General features: G+C 42.5%; 1 protein-coding gene across 1 annotated transcript in view; it reads left to right on the forward strand.

The window, feature by feature from the left end:
- Nucleotides 1-25619, forward strand: part of fat3a (FAT atypical cadherin 3a) — a 151370-nt gene that overhangs the window by 116328 nt on the left and 9423 nt on the right. Inside the window, exons 12-27 of the mRNA XM_065959912.1 lie at nt 110-306; nt 974-1127; nt 1426-1659; nt 4512-4901; nt 7430-7644; nt 9981-10118; nt 13454-13597; nt 14704-14901; nt 15976-16777; nt 17080-17214; nt 17399-17553; nt 18690-18926; nt 19053-19299; nt 20009-20162; nt 22048-22748; nt 23282-23395. Coding sequence (XP_065815984.1) covers nt 110-306; nt 974-1127; nt 1426-1659; nt 4512-4901; nt 7430-7644; nt 9981-10118; nt 13454-13597; nt 14704-14901; nt 15976-16777; nt 17080-17214; nt 17399-17553; nt 18690-18926; nt 19053-19299; nt 20009-20162; nt 22048-22748; nt 23282-23395 — 4215 coding nt within the window. The remainder of the gene's footprint in view (nt 1-109; nt 307-973; nt 1128-1425; nt 1660-4511; nt 4902-7429; nt 7645-9980; nt 10119-13453; nt 13598-14703; nt 14902-15975; nt 16778-17079; nt 17215-17398; nt 17554-18689; nt 18927-19052; nt 19300-20008; nt 20163-22047; nt 22749-23281; nt 23396-25619) is intronic.

The raw sequence follows: 25619 nt of genomic DNA on the forward strand, positions 1-25619 counted from the left end.
GGACATACTCTATGAAGGTACTCTGTAAATGTCTGTACTGATCCTGGGCGTCAGCGGTCCTGTCTCCATGTCTGTCTGACTCCCTGTGTGTTTCTCTCTTTCTCTCCAGGTGGGAACCATCGTGGCGTGTTCGCTCTCGGCCTGGTTCAGGGTGAGTGGAAGATGTATGTGAAGTGGCCTCTTGACCGGGAGGAGTGTAACCTCTACATCATTAACGTCACTGCCAGCGACGGACTCTTTGTTTCCCAGGCAACTGTTGAGGTGACGGTGATCGACACCAACGACAACAGCCCCGTGTGTGAGCAGGTGAGGGACGAGTCACAGTGTGCTGGTTTCTTTTTTTTAAAGATTTATTTTTTGGGCTTTTTGTGCCTTTAATAGAGAGATAGGACAGTGGATAGAGTTAGAAATCAGGGAGAGAGAGAGTAGGGAATGACATGCAGGAAAGGGATTTGAACCTGGGCTGCCTGCTTATAAGACTATGGCCTCCGTACATGGGGCGCGCGCACTAACCACTGCGCCACCAGCGCCCCACAGTGTCCTGTTTTGAAAGACCCACAGTCAGATCTACAGCTCAGCTTCTGTTACGACTGGCATACATACAGTAGTATAGTGTAGGTCAGTATATACACTATATGTAAAGTTATCCCACACTGTACGAGTGAATCTTTTATGATGCACAACCAAAGCTCGTTATTTCTGTGCTTACACTGTACAGTCTAATTGTCTGTTCCTCTTGTTCAATGCCAGACTAACGATGCACGAGGAAGCTGGAAACTTCAGAATCAGTCGTGTGACTCAAAAATCATGTCAGAAACTGTCTCAATTTCTGTGTGTGTGTGTGTGTGTGTGTGTGTGTGTGTGTGTGTGTGTGTGTGTGTGTGTGTGTGTGTGTGTGTGTGTGTGTGTGTGTGTGTGTGTGTGTGTGTGTGTGTGTGTGTGTGTGTGTGTGTGTGTGTGTGTGTGTGTGTAGGCTGTGTATTTAGCCTCTGTCTCTGAGGACCTCCCCCTCCACAGCCCCCTTCTGGTGATCCGAGCTTCAGACGCCGATGCGGGCATCAACTCGTGGATCCAGTACTCCCTCCATGGTCCAGGATCTCAGGACTTCATCATGGAGCCGGACACAGGTACAGATCAGTCTGACAATAAAATATATTAAATACATTTATTCATAAAAACATTAAATATAAAAACAAACAGACTGATTATTTTCCAATTACATTTAATATAAAATTAGACTGTTTAATTATCTATAAATATATTAATTATAAAAGGTGTAATGGGATATTTTTGACCAGATATTAGACTCATACTTTTACAGTAAGGTTTGAGTTTTTGTTAATAATAATACAGTGAACAACAACTTAGGCTCCATTAACCCCGCCCCACTCATTGGCTCCTCACCTGTTGTTTCCGACCCCCCAGGTGAGATCAAGTCGTCGGTGCTCCTGGACAGGGAGGTGACGCCCAGTTACCGGCTGGTTGCCCAGGCGACAGACGGCGGCGGGAGGTGGTGCCGTGCGGAGGTTCAGCTGGTGGTGACGGACGTGAACGACAACCCGCCCATCTTCACCCAATCACAGTACACCGCCAGCGTGTACGAAGACACCGCCACCAAGGCCCTGCTGACCCGCATCCAGGCCATCGACCCTGACCAAGGTCACAACAACACAAAAAGTTTTTATACAACACTATTACAATTACTTCTATATCAATGCTTACCAGTGCTTATAATACATGAGCACTGTGACAGTTTTATTGTGACAGTTTTATTGATATGAAAAACTTTCCACATTAAAGAGAGAACTATTGAACCACAGAGATGATGTGACTCGGAAGTGGAATAAAATGGAAGCAGGAAAAGACACAGATTAGATTAAATGAGAGTATTATTATCCCCCTCTGTAATAATCAAATAATAAAGTAAGTCAAATGTATTCATTTAGCACCTTTCAAGAACAGACCTCACAAAGGGCTTTGCAATAAAAATATTAAAAAATTAGAAAGCGTAAAACACAGTAAAATACCATTACATGAAAGCAGATCTAGACAGGTTAGGGTTAACCCATGGTTAACCGTAGTCTAAGCCCCTGCTCCCCTCAACCCTCTCTGTCCTGATTCTTTGTGTCTTAATGTCTCTGCAGACTCAATTATCGACTGATCAGGTCTCATTCAAACAGTTTATTTTTAAGTTTTTACCTAAATGGGCTCCTGAGAAAGATCCCAACTTAATCAGGTATTTTATGTTTAATGCTCTGATCTGTGTGAGTTCCCAGTAAACTCCCCTCCATCCCTGGCACACATGCATGAGGCTGCAGGGTCGAGTGTGCACATAAACTGAAAGAAAAGAAAGGGCAACAACCTTCAAAACATAAACTAAAGAAGGTGTAGCTCTGGACTCTAAAGTTTTATTTTATTTATTTTATTTATTTTATTTATTTTATTTATTTTATTTATTTTATTTAACCTTTATTTAACCAGGAAAAAGTCTCAAAAAAGAAAAAGAGCGTCCTGGCCAAGACAGGCAGCAGCACAATTACAGGGTTTCAGACATAAAACACGGAACAAGAATGAACATAAATACAGGAATCACAAAAAGAACCATTCATCAGAATCTGTCAGAAGTCATCAGCAACAAAGCGATCAAAAAGGGCAATACGAGTTAGTTAAAACATCTACAGTCAGATGTTTCTGCCTCCAGATCATTAAGATGACCTTTAAAAAAAGAAGTAAAACTCTCTCACCTAAAGGGAGGTAGTGCTGGAGGAAGCATGAGGAACATGGAACATGTATATAAAATCTGCTCTCAGCCTCTAGAGGAAGTCATCAGTGTGAAAGTAAAGCTTCATGTTTGTGGATGAAGAGTTCTGTCCTCAGGGAAACATCTGCACAGCTAACAGCAGTAAACGCAAAGAGACCTACTTCTGCTCTATAAATAATCTGATCACTTATTATTGGACGCCATGCTTCACGGTAAACATCCCATAGCAAAGTACAGTTTATTTTAAACTGAAAAATGCTCTGAAAAATACTTAAAATAATTATTTAAGGACATAATAAAACATAAATATTTGAGAGATTTTAATCTAAGGTTGTTAAAATATGCAGTACTTCAATACATTTTAAAACGATACAATCTCTGTTATTTAAATGATCAACCGAATCAAAAAGTAATGACCTTTAAAAATGTAGACAGTGTGCAGGAGTTTGTCTGTAAAAACAATACATTACCCAATAGTTGGTGTCTAGGACTTCCGTTTTTGTTGCAGGTCGATATCGTTTGATTTTTTTACTAGAATCATATTGAACTTTAACGTTCTGGTATTAAGACAGTTCTAATTGAGTCCTATAATATAGAACTGAAGAAAAACAAAACAGCTGATGTTTTTTTTTCTTTTATGTTTCTTTTATGGGAGGACTGGATAATGAACAAATCACACAGTGTACAAAAATGAACGGGAGATATTCCTGAAAACTGCTTACAGTAGAGGTCATTTAATCATTTGTAGCAAAGTCTGTCCTGCAGACATTCATAGTTTTAGTTTGAGTTAAAAGAAGAATACAAATCCCAGTAAAAAGAGACTAACTAAGCTCTACCTGCAGCTCTTCTCACAGCTGGACTATCGCTGCTAACTCTGTGTTTCATAAATCTGAGAGCCTAATTCGCTGAGAATGGATACCGGCCGCTAATATCTCCACATCGTCTGCTCCCTCGATCTGCTCCGTCTCAAGGTGACATTCCCAGAGCATATAGCTCTACTGATCCATGCAGTTTTCTCTGGAACGGGAGAGGAAACTTTTTCAAAACTTATTGTGAAGCCAGACTTTAAAAAAAGTGTTTTGAGTTTCACTGTTTGAAACAAAGCTTCCTCCCTGAATGAATCAAGACAGAACAAGTCAAACAAAAAAAAACACACTCTCATCCTCGTCATGGTAACGGATCCAGACCGTGTGTCTGAAGTGTGGAGTCGGTGTGGTTCTTTTAATAGTCATTTCAAAGTAAACTTACAGACTTTACTTGATGATTTCATTTGATGTCATACAGAGGAGCATAGTGACACTTATTGCTCCGCAGCACAGTTAGGGGAGCATTTAAACCTTTGTGTGCGATTTATGAATTAGATAGATACTTTATTGATCCCGAGGGAAATTCAAAGCATCCAGTAGCAGGTTACAAAGACGTACATGACATGAAACATTTGTTACAAATTAACCACAAAACAGACGCCCCCATCCCATACATATATAAACCTGAAAAAATATGTGCAATTTAAACAAGAACCTCTAAACAGTTGAGGAAAAAAAAAATCAAAAATAGAAAAAAAAAAAAAAAGTGTTGACCCTCTGAAGTTGTGTTGTTTATATATGTACAGCAATGTTTAAAAAGAAGACATTAAATAACAGTCATTAACATTACAGGTGCGATTAAAAGGAGGGGTGATGTTAGCATTAAAGTGTCCAACTAGACAGTGTATTTTTAAGTGACGCGTCCTCTGGTGTCTCTGCAGCAGGTCCGGGTCGGGTGGTGGACTACTCTCTGGCCGACTCTGCGGGAGGATCCTTCTCCATCGATAAGTCGTCGGGCATCGTGGTGCTGGAGCGCGTTCTGGACCGGGAGGTGCAGCCGGCCTATCAGATCACAGTCCACGCCTCGGACCAGGGCTCCCCGCAGACCCTCTCCTCGCTCGTCAATGTCACCATCACCGTGCTCGACATCAATGACAACCCGCCCGTTTTTGAACGCCGCGACCAGCTGGCCACGGTGCCAGAGGACGTGGGCGTGGGGACGGAGGTTCTGAGGGTTCACGCTGCCAGCAAAGACATCGGCACCAACGCAGAGATCAACTACAGCATCCGGTCAGGAAACGAGCACGGGAAGTTCCACATCCACCCACTGACAGGTCAATTTCACCTCTAATTAATGATCACTTCTCGTGTTTTATCTTCCCTTCATGTCCATTTAATTTGTTTTATGAGTGTCCATGTTCATTTATCCTTTAATTAGTCAGGAACTTGTTGGGATTCAAAATCTCCTTGTGTGGACACCGACAGGTAGCAGCACAGTTACTAAAGTTTCTGACAAACAATGAGAAGCCATACATTCATAGACACCTTAAAAGACATAAGCAGCAATGAAAACAGTAAATGTTTGTCAAAATGGGCTGTTAAGAAGGGTTCAAAGTTGAGGTGCTATCACCATGGGGGCATCGGGTCAGGATGCAGGAAGACTTGAGTTTAGGTAACAGTTTTATTTCTTCAGATGAGGTAAATCATGAGGGTAACAGAAGACACACATGGGATTGAACATCCATGCTGAAAGACAAAATAAAATAATATTAGCACAATAACACAAGTCAAATTAGATTACTTTCTGAAGGAAATAAAGATAAATAAAGTACTTAGGACAAATTCAAATGGACTAGATAGTAACTAAAATAGGAGTAAACGCCACCTTACCATTGCTGAACTGCCGGCCCATATGAGGATGAAAACATGAGTGCAGTCTTAAATAAGCAGTAGGCAGTTAAATCTAATTAATTAGTGACAGATTGCAAACAAGAACCAATCAAGGGGGAGGGGAGAGAATGAGAAACCAGGAAGTGTACTAAAGGAGGTGCAGTAGGAAAAGAGAGGAATAGTGATCAATCAGACATTTACAGCTACAGTGATTTAACATCCTCTTCAAATCATCCGATAACTGCAGCTCATTAAGTGTCAGGTGATTTACATCTAACATCTCAGGTAACACATGTAAAACATATAAAACATGATCGGTAAAAAGAAAAGGGGGCGTGGCCTGGATATCCCCTCATCCTTCAACTTATTATACCCTCTTGGCTCTCTATATTCATCCATATAGATACTGTTTCATGCGTAAAAATCTTTAAAACCGGGGTCGCCGGATAGCCTAGCAGTTATTTCGTGTGGCCCATGTACAGTATGTAGGCTTTAGACCTCAACACAAATATGGGTTTAAATCCAACACAGCACTTTGCTGCATGTCATTCCCTACTCTCTCCTCCCAGCACTTCCTGTCTCTCTTCAGCCGCCCGATCCAATAAAGGTGAAAATGGTCCCCAAAAAACATGGGTTTTTTTTTTTGGGGGGGGGGGGGGGGGGGGGGGGGGGGTATCTTTAAAACCTTTAAAACAGGGTTCATCAACTACATCCAAGCCCGATGTACTGTAAAGAAGTGTCAGAAGGGAAATGTAATTTTTTTCAATAACCTAATGTGAGTATTTCAGCCTTGCAGTTTTATTTTTATTTTTATTTTTTAATCACAGGTCTGGGCTTCTTAACGTTTTATTTGATGTGCAGAGCAACATTTGATTTCTGGCTAATTAAAGCCTGTGATGTTTTTAATCATTTCTATTCTATTAACAAGAGACGAGCATTTACAATGCTTTTTCCTCTTTTCCTTATTTTGACTGATAAGGTTGTTATGTTGAAGGTTTGTCTTAAGATAAAAAAAAATCGAATGTTCAACAAACAGCATGCGGAAAAAATAATAACATTAGATAAGGACAGCATGTGAGAAAATAAAAGAATGTCCTCATTCTTATATGTAGACAGACTAACACAGAGGTGTTATGGGGATTTGTTTTTGGCCTTACCACTATTAAGTGTGCAGTAACTTGTAGCTTACTCCTGGTTGAATATTTGCCAATAACAGCTAACAGGTGGATTTCTGTTAGACACATCAAACATTCTTATTATTATAGAAGTTATTCTTGGATGGCAAGCTGTGGGGGGCCGGGTGTGGCCTGCGGGCCGCCAGTTGATGATCACTGCTGTAAACCTCTGAATTTAAAGATATCATTCTGTTCAGGTGATCACCTGAGATCAGTTCATCCTGTCAGAGCATGTCTGTCTGTCTGTCTGTCTGTCTGGAATCGTGTCCTCTGATCTGTTAATCTATCTGCTGCTGAACTCTCTCTCCTTCATGTTTGTGTGGATTCTCATCACGAGCAGCGTCTGCTCTGTATATCAGAAACTGTTGGAGTCCTCTCAGCTCCAAATGTATCATTTCCATTACGAGCCCTCCTCAGAGCGTTCTTATTCTCTCTCTCTGCTCTTTTCTCTCTCTCTGGTTCTGCTGGCTGTTTTTTACCACATTTTCCTCTCAGCCATTTCCTGTCCCACTTTAATGTCTTCCTGTTCTGCACTCATGAATAACTAGATTTGGTTCAGGTGTGTGCAGGCAGGTGGAATCTACAAATCCTGATAGGGACTTATCTGAATTAGAAAAAAGGATTGTTTTGTTTTTTGTCCAGCTTTCAGTGCTTTCTGCCTCTTAGCCTCTGGAGACATAAAACTTCCATCAATCCAATATCTATCCCTCTTTTTCTGATATTCAGATTTAAATTTTCCTTTTTTCACTTCGATTATAAATGTAGTCTCATTTCCCATCTCTCCTCGTCCTCCTCAGGAGCGATTCTTGTCGCCCATCCTCTGGACTACGAGACCTGCAGAGACTACTTCCTGACGGTGGAGGCGCGTGACGGTGGCACGCCCCCGCTGAGCGCCATCACCACGGTGAACATAAACCTGACAGACATCAACGACAACGCACCCATGTTCAGCAGAGACCTGTACACGGCCTTGGTGTCAGAGGATGCCACCATCGGAGAGCCTGTGGTCCAGGTATGTCCTCAGATACACCTGTATGGGATGTGTTCATGGTCCAAAGAAATCCTTTGACGATCACTTAGCTTTGGGCTGAATATTCCTGATCCCCAGAGGATAGATCTCACTCTGCTATTCTTCAGATCTAAGACTCCAGTTTGTGTCTCGTCCATGTCGCCAAACACAGTTTAGAAAAATAACTTGATGTCCTTATGAACAAAGATTATGGAATAATTTACTATTATTATATTATATATGATATTTGAATCAACAAATTAATCTCAAACTATTTGGATTATTGAGTGATTGGTAATTTCTATAGAAAAATAATCCAAAATCCTCTGCTTACAGCTCTTAATTTCCTTCTCTGTAACAGTATTTTTTTAATTATAATTATTATTTATTTAATTAGGAAAGTGCACATTTATCATCATATCAACAAATATTAACAATGTAAATATGCCGGAATTAGCACAAAAGCTACATTTATTTGTAGCCCTAAAGCAGGTAATAACAAAAAAAACAAATTTACAACTACACAACAGTTTGAACAGAACAACATGCACAAAAAACTCACAGACAATTTAACAAAGAAATTGCACACTGTCGTTGCATTAGAAATAACAGACCCACATGTAATTAACTAATTAAAATCGCAGCATGAACCAGAAGTCCCGGGGAATGGGAGTATTTCTTGGTTCGGACAAAACCTAGTCACATGGTGTCCCTGAATATGATTGGCTAAAGTGATACAGTCCTCCTCTCTTCTGATTGGACATTACGAGTGAAGACGAGAGCAGCCATACATCACCTCCCATTTGTTAAAAAGTCCACGTCCCCCATATGAGTGAAAACAAGCACTGTGCGAGCACTGGTGGTAGTTTAGGAAATAATGAACACCATGACTGAACGCTGCTATGTAGCATTTAGCACAGCAAATCATTTTAAAAACAAACACAATCTATGACTGAGTCCGATTCTGCACACGCTCAAAACATCGTTCTCTCCTCACAGGCTGCAATAATGCACGGAGAAATGTTGCACATGAGTGAAGACGCTTAAAAAAATATAATGTGTGCATGGCTGTTTGATAAGCGCATGGCTCTCTTTAAATCTTCGCTTTTAACTAGTTTGTGTCGTTATAATACCGACATACCCTTATTTAATAATAAAAAGCAAACAACCTCAAAGTTTGATTTCATGTTTGTATTTACTTTTATTTACCGACCTTCAATCACAGAGAAGTTAAATCTTTGTGACATGAGAGCGTCTTTGCTGAATATTTTCCAGAAGCCTCCACAGAGTTTCTGTTGGTGGTTTTCTGTGAACAGCCAGCAGATACAGTGTGTCTGCTCTGATCTGTGTCACCCCCCTCTGAGGGTCGTCACCATACCATTATGTTCACGTTGATATGAGGCCAGTAAAATCAAATAATATTGACATGTTTGATACCAAAGCAACAGAAATAGAAGTCCTCGATAATATTGGGTATATTTCTTGGAGCAGCAAACTCCTGCACACTGTTGTACAAAAACAAAACTATACAAATATGTTTGCAATGTTACTGAAATGTGGCCAGTGTTTTTTCTGCAATTTAGAAGGTGTGCAGGAGTTATTTTTTTAGAATTTTTAGAAAGTTATTAGAATTATTTTTGTATGTATGCATTCCTCTTCTACTCAGATCTCATGCTTTTAAAACACCTGGTATCAATGAATATTGAAGTATTGACATTTTGACAACCTTACCCCTCCCTTTGAGGAAACTGTACAATTATATTTATATAATGAACAATTATTAATCTGCTTGCTCATCTTTAATGTCCTCCTAACACTGCTGGTTTAAAATATTCTCTCGTTATTCAATCACTGCGCTGCCTGACTGTGACTGAAGAACTTCACCTTCAATAGATTATGATTCTGCTCATTATTTAAATCATACACTCAGTCTTCAAGTTTAGACATGTCATAATAAGACAACATTCAGAGACAGACAGTCAGTGGATGTTTGAACTCAGCACTGTGTGTTTCCTCTGGTCTCTGGTGAAGTTTGGAGCGACTTGAAGCAGAACAAACTGAGCTCCATGATGGAGTCCAAATCGGTGCAGTCACACATCAAAAAGCCTGTTACCATGGAAACCGGTGCATGGGCTGACAAGCCTCACATTTGTGCTGCTTATTAGGAAGTGCAGAGATATGGAGGAAATATTTCATCACATTAGCTTTTATAGAGAAAAGTGTTTAGTGATGACACACTCTGCTTCTGTGTGTGTGCGTGCGTGTGTGTGTGTGTGCGTGTGTGTGTGTGTGCGCGTGTGTGTGTGTGTGTGCGCGTGTGTGTGTGCGTGTGTGTGCAGCTGTTAGCAGAGGATGTTGACAGTCAGCAGAATGGAGCCATCCTTTACTCCATCATCAGTGGAGACCGGGACAGCTCGTTCTTCATCGACCCACTGCGAGGGATCGTCAAGGTCAACAAGCAGCTGGACCGAGAGACAGTGAGGAGACACACACACACACACACACACACACACACACACACACACACACACACACACACACACACACACAAAGTAAAGCTTCACACTGCTGCAGTGAAGTGCAGCATTGAATATTTAATATCTGAGTTAATCGATCAATCAGAGTCTGAGATGAGCAGTAGAGGAAATGTTCACTTTAAATATTTAGAATTATTAAATTAAAACTAAATTTGTAGATTATTTTGGATTCAACTTCTTAATCCAAATCCTGAAGATTCTTATTGAAGCATCTTATTATAAGAAGGGCGACCACTTTGGTGTCATTTATTGGTGCATGCGGAGTGCCTTCTGAAGCTCGCTTCGCCCTCTTCTCCAAATATTGTCACTTCTGCCTAAGTTATTAAATATAAACACTCTGAATCTGCTACTGAAAAAATTGCTTTTTAACGAGCTAACAATCAAAGATAGATGCTAATTGTTGCTTAAAGGTGCACTTTGGAGTTTTGGTAAAGAAATGTGAAGATTGGAGAAATTCACAGATTCTGTGATATATATTAATAACTCTATACACAAACTGTCCTCAGAGGAAAATTTGGTCCCTGTAAGACTGTTTGAAGATACAATGCTGAGTGAGAAGTTATGGTGGGGGGTCCACAACAGTGAAACAGTAACTCTACTGGTAGCTTTTAAGCTCCAAACTGTGTTCAGGGACCCATTTTTTCTTAGAGTAAAGTTTGTGTATATAGTTCAGAAACTATAGCATAGAATTGTTTCGCTTCTCCAACTTTCAAATTTCAATACCAAATCTACATAGTGCACCTTTAAAATAAATGTAAGTAAAATACATTTAGAATGTGACTGGTTATCAGAAGTGAAGCTCAGACTGTTATTACGATGAAGCGAACAGCAAGAGAGATTGTTTGTCTGATATTTGAGTGCAAAAACTCTGTCAGTGATCTCAGTTGAGAACTTTTGGAACTCCTTCACATTCGTCAATGTCACCTCTCCCTCTGCGACCAATCAAACTCATGAAGCATTTTCATCAACAATGATGGAGGAGAAGCTAATCTGACTCGGGAACAATTTCAGGTCCAGAGGGGCTGCTTGATGCCAGGACACGATTCATTGACATTATTTCCATGTTTTCTTGGTGATGAATAAAACAAAATATTGAGCACACAAAGCTATTAAAACTGACGTTGCAAAACCTTCCAAAAAGGTCTCAAAATTGTCACTGGACGTAGTCGTTCATGTTGCTGGTTGTTGAGCATAGCTGTATATTTGATATAAATGAAACTGGAAAAGATGAATGTTTGAATGAAGTTTTCATGAGATATTTCACTCAGTAGGAGAAGCGGATATACCCCAGATAAAAAAAAAAATACCTATAAATCTATCACCTATCACCTCTGGGTTTAATCTGTCTGATTGTTGCCTCACGTTTCCATCACCATCAGTGGTGCAGTCCTGGTTTTATGCAGCTGTATCAGAGGATACTTTGCATGCAGATATGAGCAGCCTGTGCGAGTTAGCTCTGCAGTGTTCGCTCTCAGTGTTAGCACTGAGAGATTCCTGCAGTGTTAGCTCTCAGTGTTAGCTCTCAGTGTTAGGATCTGTAATGTATCACAGGAGCGTGTTAGCCGGTCAGAGGAGCGGCTCTTGCAGGATTTCTGACCAGATGGCTGCTAATGATGGTTAAACAGGAACCACAGTCACTGTGAGTGTGAGAGCTTCAATCTGCAGCAGGAGGAGAAACAGGCAGCATGAAGCCCTCCTCCCCCTGAGAGCTCCACCGTACTCCTCATCTTCTTCCTCATCTCTTCTCCTCCGCAGTGCTCCAAAACTTCAGAAATGTTCATATTCGTGTCATAAAGTATTCATGAGAGCTAGATGAGCCGTCTGAGCGCGCTCAGAAAGAGTGCAGGGGCGTGTGGGGGATCAAAGCTTTGGCTGATGAAAGTGTGTTTGGGGTGATCACACAGAGCAGCAGCTCCTTGCTGTGTGTGTGAGAGAGAGAGAGAGTGTGTGTGTGTGTGTGTGTGTGTGTGTTTCCTCCTCATTTCAATGTTCTCTCTCTCTCTTTCTCTCTCTCTCTCTCTCTCTCTCTCTCTCTCCCTCTCTCCTCTCTCTCCTCTCTCTCTCTCTCTCTCTCTCTCTCTCTTGTTCATAGCAGAGCTGTACTTCATATACGTCTCAGCAGCAGCAGAGCCGACTTTATTTGCTTTCTGTGCGTTCCTGCTAAGCTGCTCATTAGCTCTCTGCGTAACACACAGTAACATACAGACACAAATATACATACAGAGAAATATCCTGCGGCAGAGGAAACACACTCTCAGCCCTGCTGCAGAGGAACATACACTAATGTTCTCTTTCTTTCTCTATATGATAAAAAGTTCATAATCCAGAGAGTGTGTGTCGTCTCAGAGCAGCATGAAAGAGCGGAAACCAATCAAGAAGCGTTTTATCTGCCCGCTCTGTGTTTGACTGTGAGCACACAGAGAGAGAGACAGAGAATCATCTGTTAATATTAACATCCTAAAGAGTCACTCTCTCTCTGCTTCTACTCTGTCTTATAGTTTCAGTCTGTGTGTAATCTGATTGTTTTCAGCTCTTTGGTACGAGTCAGACAGCTCCCCTTGGAATTATTTCTTCCCAAATTGAACTGCCTGCTCTAAATCCTCTCCTCCTGATCAATCCAGTCAGGATGTTTAGAGGCAGTAACCCACCTCTGGGATAGTTTACAAACAGCAAATAAACACCAGAAGAAGAAGAAGGAGAAGAATGTAGTTGACATTTACAGACAGAATCAGGCAGTCATAATACATAAAGCAATGAGCTTCTGTAAACCAGAAAATGCAGCAAATAAATAAAGCAAGTAAAATATCAGAGAACAGAATCTCTTGAACATATTTTGAAGGTTTTTTTAATCTTGATGTATAGTTTCTGGGAGAATGACTTACTCACTTTAAATTAGAAATACCAATAACAGAACAGAACAGAGCGACGATGCACGGAATACTTCGTCATTCAGTCTGAGCTTCAAGACAAAACACATCGATCCATTTTTTTTTTTTTAACAGTGAAGTCAAAATAACAGGTAGGCATCAGGAAAACCTTTATACACCTGGCTTTCATACTGATCTCTACTGCCCCCCTCAGGATAAACTTTACACTTCACTGTCAAAGAATAAAAAATTATAATTCTGCTGTTTTCAGAGTTGTTTCAAAATGTAAGACGACTCTCTCTGCTGGCTGAATTCTCTCTAATCTCCTTTAAATATCTCTGATTAATTAACGCTTCCTGTCTGTCCATCAAACCTGAGTCCATGACTTGTTTCTCTGACTCCCTCCAGGTCCCCAGTTACTCTCTATCAGTCCGGGCTCTGGACAGCGGGGCCCCGCCCATGTCCTCCACTGTGATGGTCAACATCGACATCTCTGACGTCAACGACAACCCGCCCACCTTCTACCCCGCCAACTTGTCTACAGTCATACAGGTGAGGATGATGATGGAGTTTATGATTAGATTAACACAACACTGTGAGTTACAGTCACATTGTTGTGTGAGACAAACTTTTAATACCTGGTTTTTTTTCATCTAAAAAGTTGGCTGTGTCCAATTTACTGGTGTAACTAATATACCAGTATAAAAGGCTGAGACACGCACCGTCATGACCACAAGTGCAGCCACTCCCATCACACATTGCACTCACCGTCACCCGATTCAAATTTGCCCCCATTTGTTGTGCATGCAAGCAGCCGCTCCGCTGCACAAAACATGTTGGTGCCACTTTTTAATCATCTTTTCCTTTCTTCTCTGGGTGTTGGAGAGCAGAAGGGTCAAAGGTCATAGTGCAATGGTTTGTCGCATCATTAAGTCCAATAGTTTAAACTTTATAAGTGCAGAAAATGAAAAACTGTGTGAGATTTGGGACAGGATCTGATTTTTTTTAAATAAAAAATGCTCTTAAATCCTTACACTTTCACCCACTAGGAGGCGCTGTTACACCAGGAAACGTAATGATTTGTAGCTTTTAGAGGCACAGATCATGTGCCTTTTCGGCTGTTGCTAAGCAACACATCTCTCTGCCTGAACTTCATCATAGAGTCCTACGGGACAGGAAGAAAATCATAAAACTCCCCCCTCCATGCTCAGAGATCTCACCTTTATCATGCATCCGTTTTAGATCATGAGTCCATGTTGTCTTTTAATAACATTAAGTCTTTATAGACATTTGATGATGTAGGAATCATTGATACCATTAACTGAGTTATATGGTCAGGACGGCCATTTATAGCTTTTTAAAAGTATTTTATGGTGATTAAATGGGAAATATTTCTGAGTGAGAAGCACCATCTTGACTAAAACTTATAATACACCCCTCTATATACCCTGCACATGTGTTCTGTGCTCTGCCTGTCAGCACCTGTGTCTTCAACCTGTGTGTTATCTCTTACTGTCGCTGTTTGCTTCAGTCTAAATTCTTCCTTGTGTTGCGCTTACTCTCAGATGTTTGTCAATTTGGACAAAAGCATCCTCTTTTTAAATTGTAGAAATTTACACCAATCCTAATGTGAAGACAAACATGCCCCTCCCCCCCAGGAAAACAAGCCTATTGGGACCACCATCCTCCAGCTGTCGGTGACAGACCAGGACTCCTCCCACAATGGCCCCCCCTTTGAGTTCAAGATCCTGTCAGGAAACTCAGGAGGAGAGTTTGTTCTGGAGAAAGATGGGACGCTGGTGGCCAATCAGGTGTTCAGGAGAGACCTGGCTACTGAATATGTCATCCAGATACAGGTAATGATATAACGATACAGGTACAGGTGTGATACACCGATACAGGTACATGTAAGAATAAATTACTAAAAACCTTTGCAAAAGAGTCAGTAAGACACCTTCTAATGTTATGAAACAGATAAAGTGTTAAATGCTGCCGTAACTGCGCTGCAGGGCAAACAGATTCTCTGTGCTCTGGTGCTGTGTGTATTTAAATGAACCAATATGCAGTAATTTGGGACCCCTTTTAATGCAAATAAGCCTGATTGCAGAAAGCACTTCATTTACAAACTAACAGCTACACGCAGTTGTAGTGAAAATGTACTGTCTGCTGGGAGTTGGTGTTAACTGCAGGGCAGTATTTATAAGAGATGTCAGTGAAATTATCAGAAAAATAATTCCACTTCTGTATGACTTTAAAAAATTATCATTTAATAAAGTCTGTAAATATCAATTTGCTGTTATTAATATATCCAGAGGTTCAATCATGTTGAGTTGTAATTGCCTGCTCTCTTCGTTTTAAAGCAACAATATGTGGGAATCTGGTTTAGTGTGCATTAGCGCCCACCAAAGGTCCATGCATGCAACTGCACTGTCATAAAACACACAGAAGGCTTAAGAGTACTGTTCCAAAATGACATGTGCATAGGAGAGATGCCATTCTCCCTTTGAAAGTTATTAGATCCACTTTGAATCCAATTTTATGTCTGAAAGTTTACAAACTGTTGCTCTAGACGCTGAAACCTTAAACAAGTTAAATGGTATGAAACGGAGTGGATGTAACCTGATCAGATTCACCTCTGCAGGTGACTTCCTGTCAGACTGAAGATCATGTAGAGATATATATATATTTTTTTAAGATTTATTTTTGGGGCTTTTTCGTGCATTTAATGCAGAGAGAGGACAGTGGATAGAGTTGGAAACCAGGGAGAGAGAGCGGGGAATGACATGCGGAGGGGGGCCATGGGTGAAAGTGAACCCGGGCCTCCCGCTCAAGACGAGAGTCTCAATACATGGGACGTGCGCCCTAACCATTGTGCCACCAGCGCGCCCCCATGTACAGATATTTAACTGTCCCCCCCCCACCCCCCGCAGGTGTCAGACTCGGGTAAGCCCCGCCTCTCTTCATCCTCCATGCTGACGGTCAGAGTGATTGAGGAGTCGCTCCATCGCCCTGTAGCTCTACCTTTAGAGGTTCACATCGTCACCATGGAGGACGAGTTTCCTGGAGGTGTGATCGGCCAACTGCACGCCACCGATGCTGATCCCTATGACGCTCTGACCTTTGGCCACGCCCCCCCGGCCCAGCGCAGCCTCTTCAAGATCAATCCTCGCGATGGGAAGATCATTGCTCTGGGGGGTCTGGACGCTGGCCGCTACAACTTGAACGCCAGCGTGAGTGACGGCCGCTTTGCTGTGCCCGTGCCTGTGAGCGTGCACGTAGAGCAGGCGACCCCGGAAATGCTGCGCGAAGCGGTGACCGTGCGTTTCGAGAGCGTGGCGCCGCAGGACTTTGTGGCTCTGCACATGCGGAGTGTGTTGAAGGTGTTGCGTCAGGCCGCCGCCTCGCAGCAGCAGGACAAGCTGCACATGCTCAGTCTGCAGCCGGTGGGCGGGACCCAGCAGTTGGACATGCTGGTCGCCGTGGAAACGGCAGGGGAGGGTTACTACAAGGCGGCCTACCTGACGCAGAAGCTGAGCGCGTCGCGGCGGCGGCTCGAGGAGGTGCTCAGGGTGTCGGCCATCTTGGATAAGAACTGCTCGGGGCTGGAGTGTCGTGGCGCGCAGTGCGAGCAGAGCATCATCCTGGACTCGCACAACCTCGCAACGTACAGCACGCCACGCATCAGCTTCGTGTCCCCGCGCTTCCACCGCACCTCGCGCTGCACCTGCACCGGTGAGTCACAGAGGGGAGGGGCCACTGAGTGTTTATGAAGAAAAAAAATAAAATGATAATCTGTTTTTTGTAGTTTTTCTACATAGTTCAGTCATGGTCTACGGAAACCCTCAAGGGTCATAAAATAAATGTGTTTACCAGAATTATGAAATTAAAGACTTAAAATACTTTCTCATATAAAATATATATATAAATATAAATATAAAATATATCTCCTCCTCTGTGTGTGTGTGTGTGTGTGTGTGTGTGTGTGTGTGTGTGTGTGTGTGTGTGTGTGTGTGTGTGTGTGTGTGTGTGAGCAGACTCCAGCTGTGCTGTGCTCTCTGAACAGTGTGAGGACCAGCCCTGTCCCGCAGACATGCAGTGTGTCTCCATCGAGGCCAGCAGAGGGCGCTACGCCTGCCAGTGTCCCCCTGGAAAACTGGGAGAGTGTGCAGGTTTGTGTGTCTGTCTTTTCAACGACTGACTGTGTCATTTATACAAACTCTTAAGGTGATATAAGAATTGTTTAATGAACTTGTGTGTGTGTTTGTGTGTGCGTGTCTGTCTGTGCGTGTGTGTGTGTGTGTGTGTGTGTGTGTGTGTGTGTGTGTGTGTGTGTGTGTGTGTGTGTGTATACAGGTCACTCGTCTCTGAGTTTCTCAGGTAACAGCTACATTAAGTACCGTCTCTCCGAGCGCCTTCAGACAGAGCTCAAGCTCAGCCTGAGGATCAGAACGCTGCAGAGCCGAGGAATCATCATGTACACACACACTGAACCCTGCACCGTGCTCAAGGTAAACACACACACACACACACACACACACACACACACACACACACACACACACACACACACACACACACACACACACACACACACACACACTGAACCCTGCACCGTGCTCAAGGTAAACACACACACACACACACCAGACACACACACACACACAGAGCCCTGCACCGTGCTCAAGGTAAACACACACACACACACACACACACACACACACACACACACACTGAACCCTGCACCGTGCTCAAGGTAAACACACACACACACACACACACACACACACACACACACACACACAGAGCCCTGCACCGTGCTCAAGGTAAACACGTACGTACACACACACACACACACACACACACATTTTCAGGGGACATTTACACTATTAGAACATTTCAGATGGTGATTGTGGTATTAAACTAAACTGTTTTCTCTCCAGGCTGAATAATCAAATAAACACTGAGGGAAATTGAGGTGGAAATAGTCAAAAGCAGAATTTGACTTGCAGGATAGAAAACATCGTGTTTACCATGGATGGGTGAATCCTGGATTCTGATTGGCTGCAGTGTCACATATTTCCTGACCTACTTTTAACTACTCGTAACCCTGAATTAGTTTTATGTTGTGTTCAATATTCTTCAAATTTGTATTCACTGTATGCATGTCAGTGAATCTTGTTAGCGTAGTGTTAGCTTTCTGGCTAACAGCTGAGTTAAAGATTCAGTGGACATAAAGAATATTGGGATGGCAGGTGGAATGATTGTTTCAGGTATTAGTCATACCCTTATGGGTTGCCAGGGAAACAGAGTGAGTGGTGGTTAAAAAGTTATTAGACCATTAATAATGTTATTATCATTTTAAAATCAGTATCCTACAACAGAAAGTGTCAGTAATCTGGAATTTATCAGCCTCAGACTGTTCTGTTCTCATGTCGTCTATGAATTCATAACGAGGGATCACTCGTCATATTCTGTTTCAAACTTCCAAAAGTAAAATGTTTTACACAAAAACACAAATGTAGGCTTCAGTGTGGGGCTGCAGGAAAGTTAACAAATCATCAACGTCAGAGTGTTGAACCTTTAGAGACCATAATGTGTGTGTGTGTGTGTGTGTGTGTGTGTGTGTGTGTGTGTGTGTGATCAGCTGGAGGAGGGGAAGCTGTGGTTCCAGCTGACCTGCGCTCTCTCTGACGGACCCTCTGATGACATGTTGGGGATCTCTGGTCGGAGGATAAATGACGGCGGCTGGCACACGGTCACTCTGGAGATCAACAGGAACTACAGCAGCCTAGCACTCGACGACAGCTACGTGGAGCGACGCCGCGGACCACCATTCATCCAGCCGCTGGCTCCCGACAGAACCATCTACTTTGGAGCTCTGGTCAGTTCAGGGGGGTCACAGAGGGGGTGTGTGGGGGGGGCTCTGATGACATGATTTAAAACTTTTTCTCGCCCACCTTTCAAAACCTGAACACAGTCTTCTGTCTTTGATGACATCACTCCTCAGGTGCAGAACCCAAACTCTCGCAGCCTGATGGAGTCTCAGAAGGACCCGCGGGTGCTGGAGGGGTTTCAGGGCTGTCTAGACTCTGTGATGCTCAACAACAACGAGCTGCCGCTGCAGAACAAACGCTCCCGATACGCTGAGGTGGTGGGGCTGACCGAGATGAAGCTGGGCTGCATCCTTTACCCAGACGCCTGTCTGCAGCAGCCCTGTCGAAATGGAGCCACCTGCACAGGCCTGCCCTCTGGTGGTGAGTATCGGGACAACAGCAGTCAGCTCAGGACCTGTACTCTGCAGGACTTTATCTCTGAGACTGATACAGAGTGTATTTAGAAATGGGATTAGTTTTAATAAAGGTTAACTCAAAGAAAAAATTGGAACGCCATCAAAGTGTAATAAGATGAATATTATGGTCAGGTCATAATTTATTAAAAGCTTTTTAGGATAGAAATTGTATACCATAAGAAAGTACCAATTATTAAAAGATTTGCACAATAAAAACCAAACATTTAAAATAATAGTTTATATCATGAATAGATTAAAGGACATTTGGACAAACACTTGTTTTCAAAGGGTTCAAACGTCTAAGTTAAGATATTACTTTCAGACACTCTTTTTCTTATTATGGGTTATTTAATTTCTTGAATTGAATGTCTTAATAGAATAATGTTTAAAACATATGCGACTGGTTTCATTTATCCTAAATGTTCTCTGAGCTTCAAATTCCAAGTTTTTACTGAAGTCTTTACAAACACCAGAAATATATAATGTTGTGTTTTCAAAATAGTCTTTTTAAACAGCTCACTCTAGTTTCAGGGACTATTTTGTGCATTGCATTGCATTGGATGAATCCATTTGTTGGTTTAAGTCTGACATCGCTTCTCTCGCTCTCTCTCTCTCTCTCTCTCTCTCTCTCTCTCTCTCTCTCTCTCTCTCTCTCTCTTTTTCTCTTTCTGCAGGCTTCTCGTGCAGTTGTAACCCCCAGTTCACGGGGGGGCGCTGTGAGATGGAGATAACGGCATGTGTTCCTAACCCGTGTCAGAACGGAGGAGCATGCAAAACCATCGGGAACGCCTTCCTGTGCAGCTGCAGGAGAGGATTCAAGGGCCTGACGTGAGTCTGACACACATAAACATGAACTCAAACTGGTTATTACAGGGGCGACTCACACACACACACACACACACACACACACACACACACACACACACACACACACAAACACCAGCTGATTAACTGATTTCATCAAAGACTGATTCTTTATGAAATCACATCTGAAGAATTCTATAATTGAATTATAATCCTCTTTTTCTCAATGTGAAGGACTCTCAGCAGGGGGCAGTTTAGATCTGAAAACCATCAAACACATGAATCACTGTGTGTGTGTGTGTGTGTGTGTGTGTGTGTGTGTGTGTGTGTGTGTGTGTGTGTGTGTGTGTGTGTGTGTGTGTGTGTGTGTGTGTGTGTGTGTGTGTGTGTGTGTGTGTGTGTGTGTGTCTCACATTCTGCAGCTCTGAGTCACTGACACAAACAAACAGCCTGACAGTCATTGGACGCTGCAGAAAATCAATTTAACTTTATTCAACTTTATATTCAATGATCACACATTTATATTTGTGCTGAGTGTGATCAGAGGAGATGAAGAGAAAACTTTTCTGTCGTTAGGGAAAAAAAAAATCTTCGTCCTAAAGCAGCATGACTAGGGGCTCGACCAAGTAGGGGTTGTCACGATGCCTGAATTTTAAACTTCAATATAATCTTAGTAAAAATCCAACCATAGTTTGAACCACCTGTTTGATAGCACTGCATCAATAATAGAAGTCATAGACACCTACTATCAGGAAATTTCCTATTTATCATCACCTAAACTACAACACTACTCAGTCTGAATCGAATGAATACATTGGCAACATTGGGATTTGGAGTTATTCTTCTATTACTCTCCTATTATATAAAATAAGGTCGCCAGCAATCCTGGTACGGAACTGTTGCCAACGTATTTCTGCAATTTAAAAAGAGTCTGCTCCTCTCCTCTGTCTGTTTGTAAGAGACATAAACATAACATAATATGCTTCCTTATGAGATGCTAAAAAGAATTTATTAGTTAAATAGGTTTTTAAATACCGTACTATTCTAAATTCGGTCCTGGGGGGACAGGGCCTTCTCCATCTCCATCTCCATCTGGGATGTTTTTAGGGAGAGAGAACTCTCTCCTTATAAACATCCGAGACTCCCCCACACTCACTTCCTTCAAGAAATCCCTCAAAACTCACCTTTTCATCACCGCCTACAACCACCGACTCTCATCCTCATCCCTTTACACTACTTCTATGTTGTATTGTTCTCTTAGTTTTTGCTTTGTTTTTTGTTGTTTCCTGTCAAAGCGTCTTTGAGTATTTAGAAAAGCGCTATATAAATTGAATTTATTATTATTATTATTATTATTATTATAAATTAAACAACCGGTTTGATTATTCTAAAACACAAGGTTTGAAAAAGTATCAAAGTAGTCAACATTTTCACGACCTCAGGTCATAGTCCCTAACGACAAGCTTTATCCCTCTCTCTCTCTTTCTTTCTCTCAAATTCATATTCAAATTCAAATGGATTTATTGGCATGACGTTTGGGTTAAACATGTTGCCAAAGCAAAATATACAATACACATTATAATCATTTACATATGAAATTAAATAATGAAGAAAAGTACAATTACAGTAAACTCAGACATTGTTTTTTTTTTGTTTCTCTTTAAGGATATCAAACATTGAATACAAATACCTTACAAACAAACCAGTCATGTATTGTGACATGAAGAACCTTGAATATACCAAGGTTATATATACCTCTCTCTCTCTCTCTGAGTGTGTTAGAGCTAGCAGCTCTACAGAGTTTATATTGAACTTAAAGCAGCTGATTAAAGACAGACACACAGGAACTACTCCTTCAAACTGTCCTCACTCTCTCTCACTCTGATCTCTCCCCTCCTCCCCCCTCCAGCTGTGAGGAGGACGTGAACGAGTGTGACCGCAGCAACCCGGAGGGCGAGTGTGAGAACGGTGGCGTGTGCGTCAACACCCACGGCTCATTTTATTGTAACTGCACGGCAGGCTTCGTGGGTCAGCGCTGCAGCCTGCGGCCCGTCGTCGTCCCCGACATGCAGGCGGGACACGCCGTGGTGGGCAAGGAGGAGCTGATCGGCATCGCTGTGGTGCTCTTCGTCATCGTCACCCTCATCATCCTCTTCATCGCCTTCAGGAAGAAGGTGTTCCAGAAGAACTACTCCAGGAACAACCTGTCGCTGGTCCAGGACCCCGCCACCGCCGCGCTGCTCAACAAGGCGAACGGCGTCCAGTTCAAGACCCTGCACTGCTCACCAGGAGACCCCCTCAACCTGTACTCAGAGCCCACCATGGTGGGGGTCAGCGGGATGCTGGGACCCCCGCAGGTCCCCGTGAGGCCCATGGCGTACACACCCTGTTTCCAAGGCGACCCGCGGTCTACGCTGGAGAAGATGGTGGACGGCCGGGGGGTGGAGCACACAGAGATGAGCACCTTCCACCCAGAGTCCCCCAGGATCTTGTCGGGGACCACCAGGAGGGGGGTGGTGGTCTGCAGCGTGGCCCCAAACCTGCCGGCGGTGTCCCCCTGCCGCTCCGACTGCGACTCCCTCCGCAAGTGTCCCTGGGACAGCGACGAGGGTGAGTGTCTGTTTTATCTTCACACAAGCAGCATCTGATCTGTGTCCAAGCATATAAACATGTGTGGATGGAAAGTCAGAGTGAGAAAAAAGAGGACAACAAATACAAATTCACTACGAAACAAAAAAACAAAACAAAAAATAATAAAAAATAGATGATTAAAGAAGTAATGATAGAAATTATAACAATATTCATCCAGAATTCATCGTAATTATTGCCACCATTGTCATCACCACCATCAACAAAACAAAATAGCATTTTTATGATATCAATGGAGACAGGCTGACTTTCCATACACACACACACACACACACACACACACACACACACACACACACACACACACACACACACTCAAGTAAAACATGAATATACCTCTTTTCTGGCCTGTGCTTACTGTAATTGTCTCTTGTGTTGTATCGTAAGTGTATTGTCTCTTGTCTCGCAATAAAAAAAATTTAAAACATGTAACATGTGTGCACCCCCCCCCTCCCCCCCACACCACACACACACACACACACACACACACACAGGTAAGATGGCCGACATGGCAGAGGAAGTGACCTGTTTCTCAGGGAGCAACAAAGGCAGCAACTCAGAGGTCCAATCACTGAGCTCCTTCCAGTCTGACTCGTGTGACGATAACGGTAAGACACACTTCATTGGTTTAAAATTCTTCTTCTCAGTATCCAGGTGCTTTTCTTCAGACCGGATGGTTAAAGAGCTAGTGCATTGTGGGTAATTGAACCACCTCAAATAATCTGCATTATTTACTCTAAAAGCTTCACAAGTTTAATAAAGTCACATAGAAAAGATCTGACTGTACCACAGAGACTCAAATTATGTTTTTACTACAATAATCCCCTGAACATGAATGACCTAATTACTTATTATTTCTGCCCCAACAATTAAAAAAAATGTTTCCCCAGAGTTGAACAAACTCTCTCTCCTCTGTGCCTGATATGGTTTAGATTCCACCGCTACATTGTTGGAGGTTTTGGCTGATTCACGGTCGTGCTGTTGGTGCTTGTGGTCTTCGTGCAGGAGCTTTTTTGTGGTTTCATCTTTTTCATCATCACATCATACTCTTTGCTCTGGACTTTATTTGCGATTCCATGACAATCATTAATGTTTTAATTTTCAGAATGGTCGTAAATTAAAACATCCCCTTTTTTGCCTTCGATCATGTTGATTAAAAATTTGATTTTTTTTTGTGCCTAAAATGTCAGAAACCTGCAGGAATGTGTTGTTGTTTTGCTTTGATATGTTTTTGTTCTCATGTGGCTTTCTTTGCATCTATGAAGGTCATTTTCTTTGTCTTTTTCTTTGCTGATTTTAAGTGTTTTTCACTAAAACTGAAGAATATTTTGTGCAAACCAGCCCCTTATCATCAGACTGAAACGTTGCCTATGTCAGGAGCGGAGCAGGTTGCTGCACACAGGACTGACAGCAGCAGGCGGCCATGATGAGATTTTTTTTCACTTTGACTGACTGTTTTTGAAAACTTGTGTCCTTTTTTCCCTCCACAAGCCTCCATAGTGACTGTCATTCGACTGGTCAATGATGCAGTCGACACAATCGAGAGTGAAGGTACCATGTCTCATCCCCTCTCTCTCTCTCTCTCTCTCTCTCTCCCTCTCTCTCTTGCTCGCTTCTGATCTGACTCTGTCTCTGCAGAATCTCCTCTAACAGAGCTGAACACACTTGCATATATTACATTTACATGCAGTTAGAAAAAAAAAGATTTTCTGTGTTAGTGCGACTAAAACTGGACTTTTAAGATGCATGTAAACATGTTAGTCTGACTGAAATCATGCTAAGTAAAATTTCTCAAAGTTGGACTAACACAATGAGGTTAAGGTGGATGTATTCTTGCATGTACACTCCTTCAATCAGACCATAACTGGCCTCTGTGTCCTGAGCATGCTCTACAGTTACAGCCCCGGGCTTTACCCGGAAGTTTAACGACATAAATGCAGAGCACAGCAGAAGTTGTGTTGTTGTCTGCCTTCAGATATCACCATAAACTAAAGAGATAGCATGCATCACAAAGAACCAAAAGTTAGCGTATGTACGAAATGTACAGCCCTAAAGTTTTCAGCGTTCCACAGCGAGGTCAACCAGAAGAAGGTCCAATGGTAACTAGCAGAAAGGGGGGTCATAGCACCCCCTACCACAGAGGAGTCAGACATACTTATGTTAATAAAAAGATTCTCCCTCGGTGCTTGTATACTGGGACACTGTGTGTAGAACAGTTTCATTCTCTCACAGTTTGACATGTTGAGATTAATGTCCACAGATTATGACTCCTCAGAGGTCATTCAGTCCATCACACCTCCTCTCTCATTAGCTCTCAGTACACACAGACTTCAGGGAGCAGTTGGTGACTAAGCCTCGTCCCCCTTGACAGCCCACAGTCTGCAGGTATTGATCTACCTCGATGACCTGATTTCACTCAAGAGTTCCTCTGTGTTACTTACACAGAGTTGATCACTGAGGGAGTCTGAGGTGAGAGTAAGAACCTGCAGACTGTTGGATCTTCAGGGTAGTGGCCGACATGACAGTTGTTCTTTCTGTCAAATATCTGTTGTTTAATATGGTCCCAGTATAGATAAAATCAGACACCTTGTCATTTTAACTCATTATAATCATTGTGATATTTCCTTTGTGACATCACAAAGGGCAGTAACTCCTCCCCCAGGTGGGTGACACTCCCAAAGCTAGGTGTTTGTTCTGCCCTCTGAGTCTGCCTTCCCACTGTAAACAATAGGACATGGAGCGAGAAAGCCCGAGTAGAGTCCCCTTTAAGAGAGGGGGCGTGGTCAGACACAGCTCATTTGTATTTTAAGAAATCCTGCAGTTCGTCGAGTG

This window comes from Labrus bergylta, chromosome 11, assembly GCF_963930695.1.
Source record: "Labrus bergylta chromosome 11, fLabBer1.1, whole genome shotgun sequence".
Classification (NCBI taxonomy): domain Eukaryota; kingdom Metazoa; phylum Chordata; class Actinopteri; order Labriformes; family Labridae; genus Labrus; species Labrus bergylta.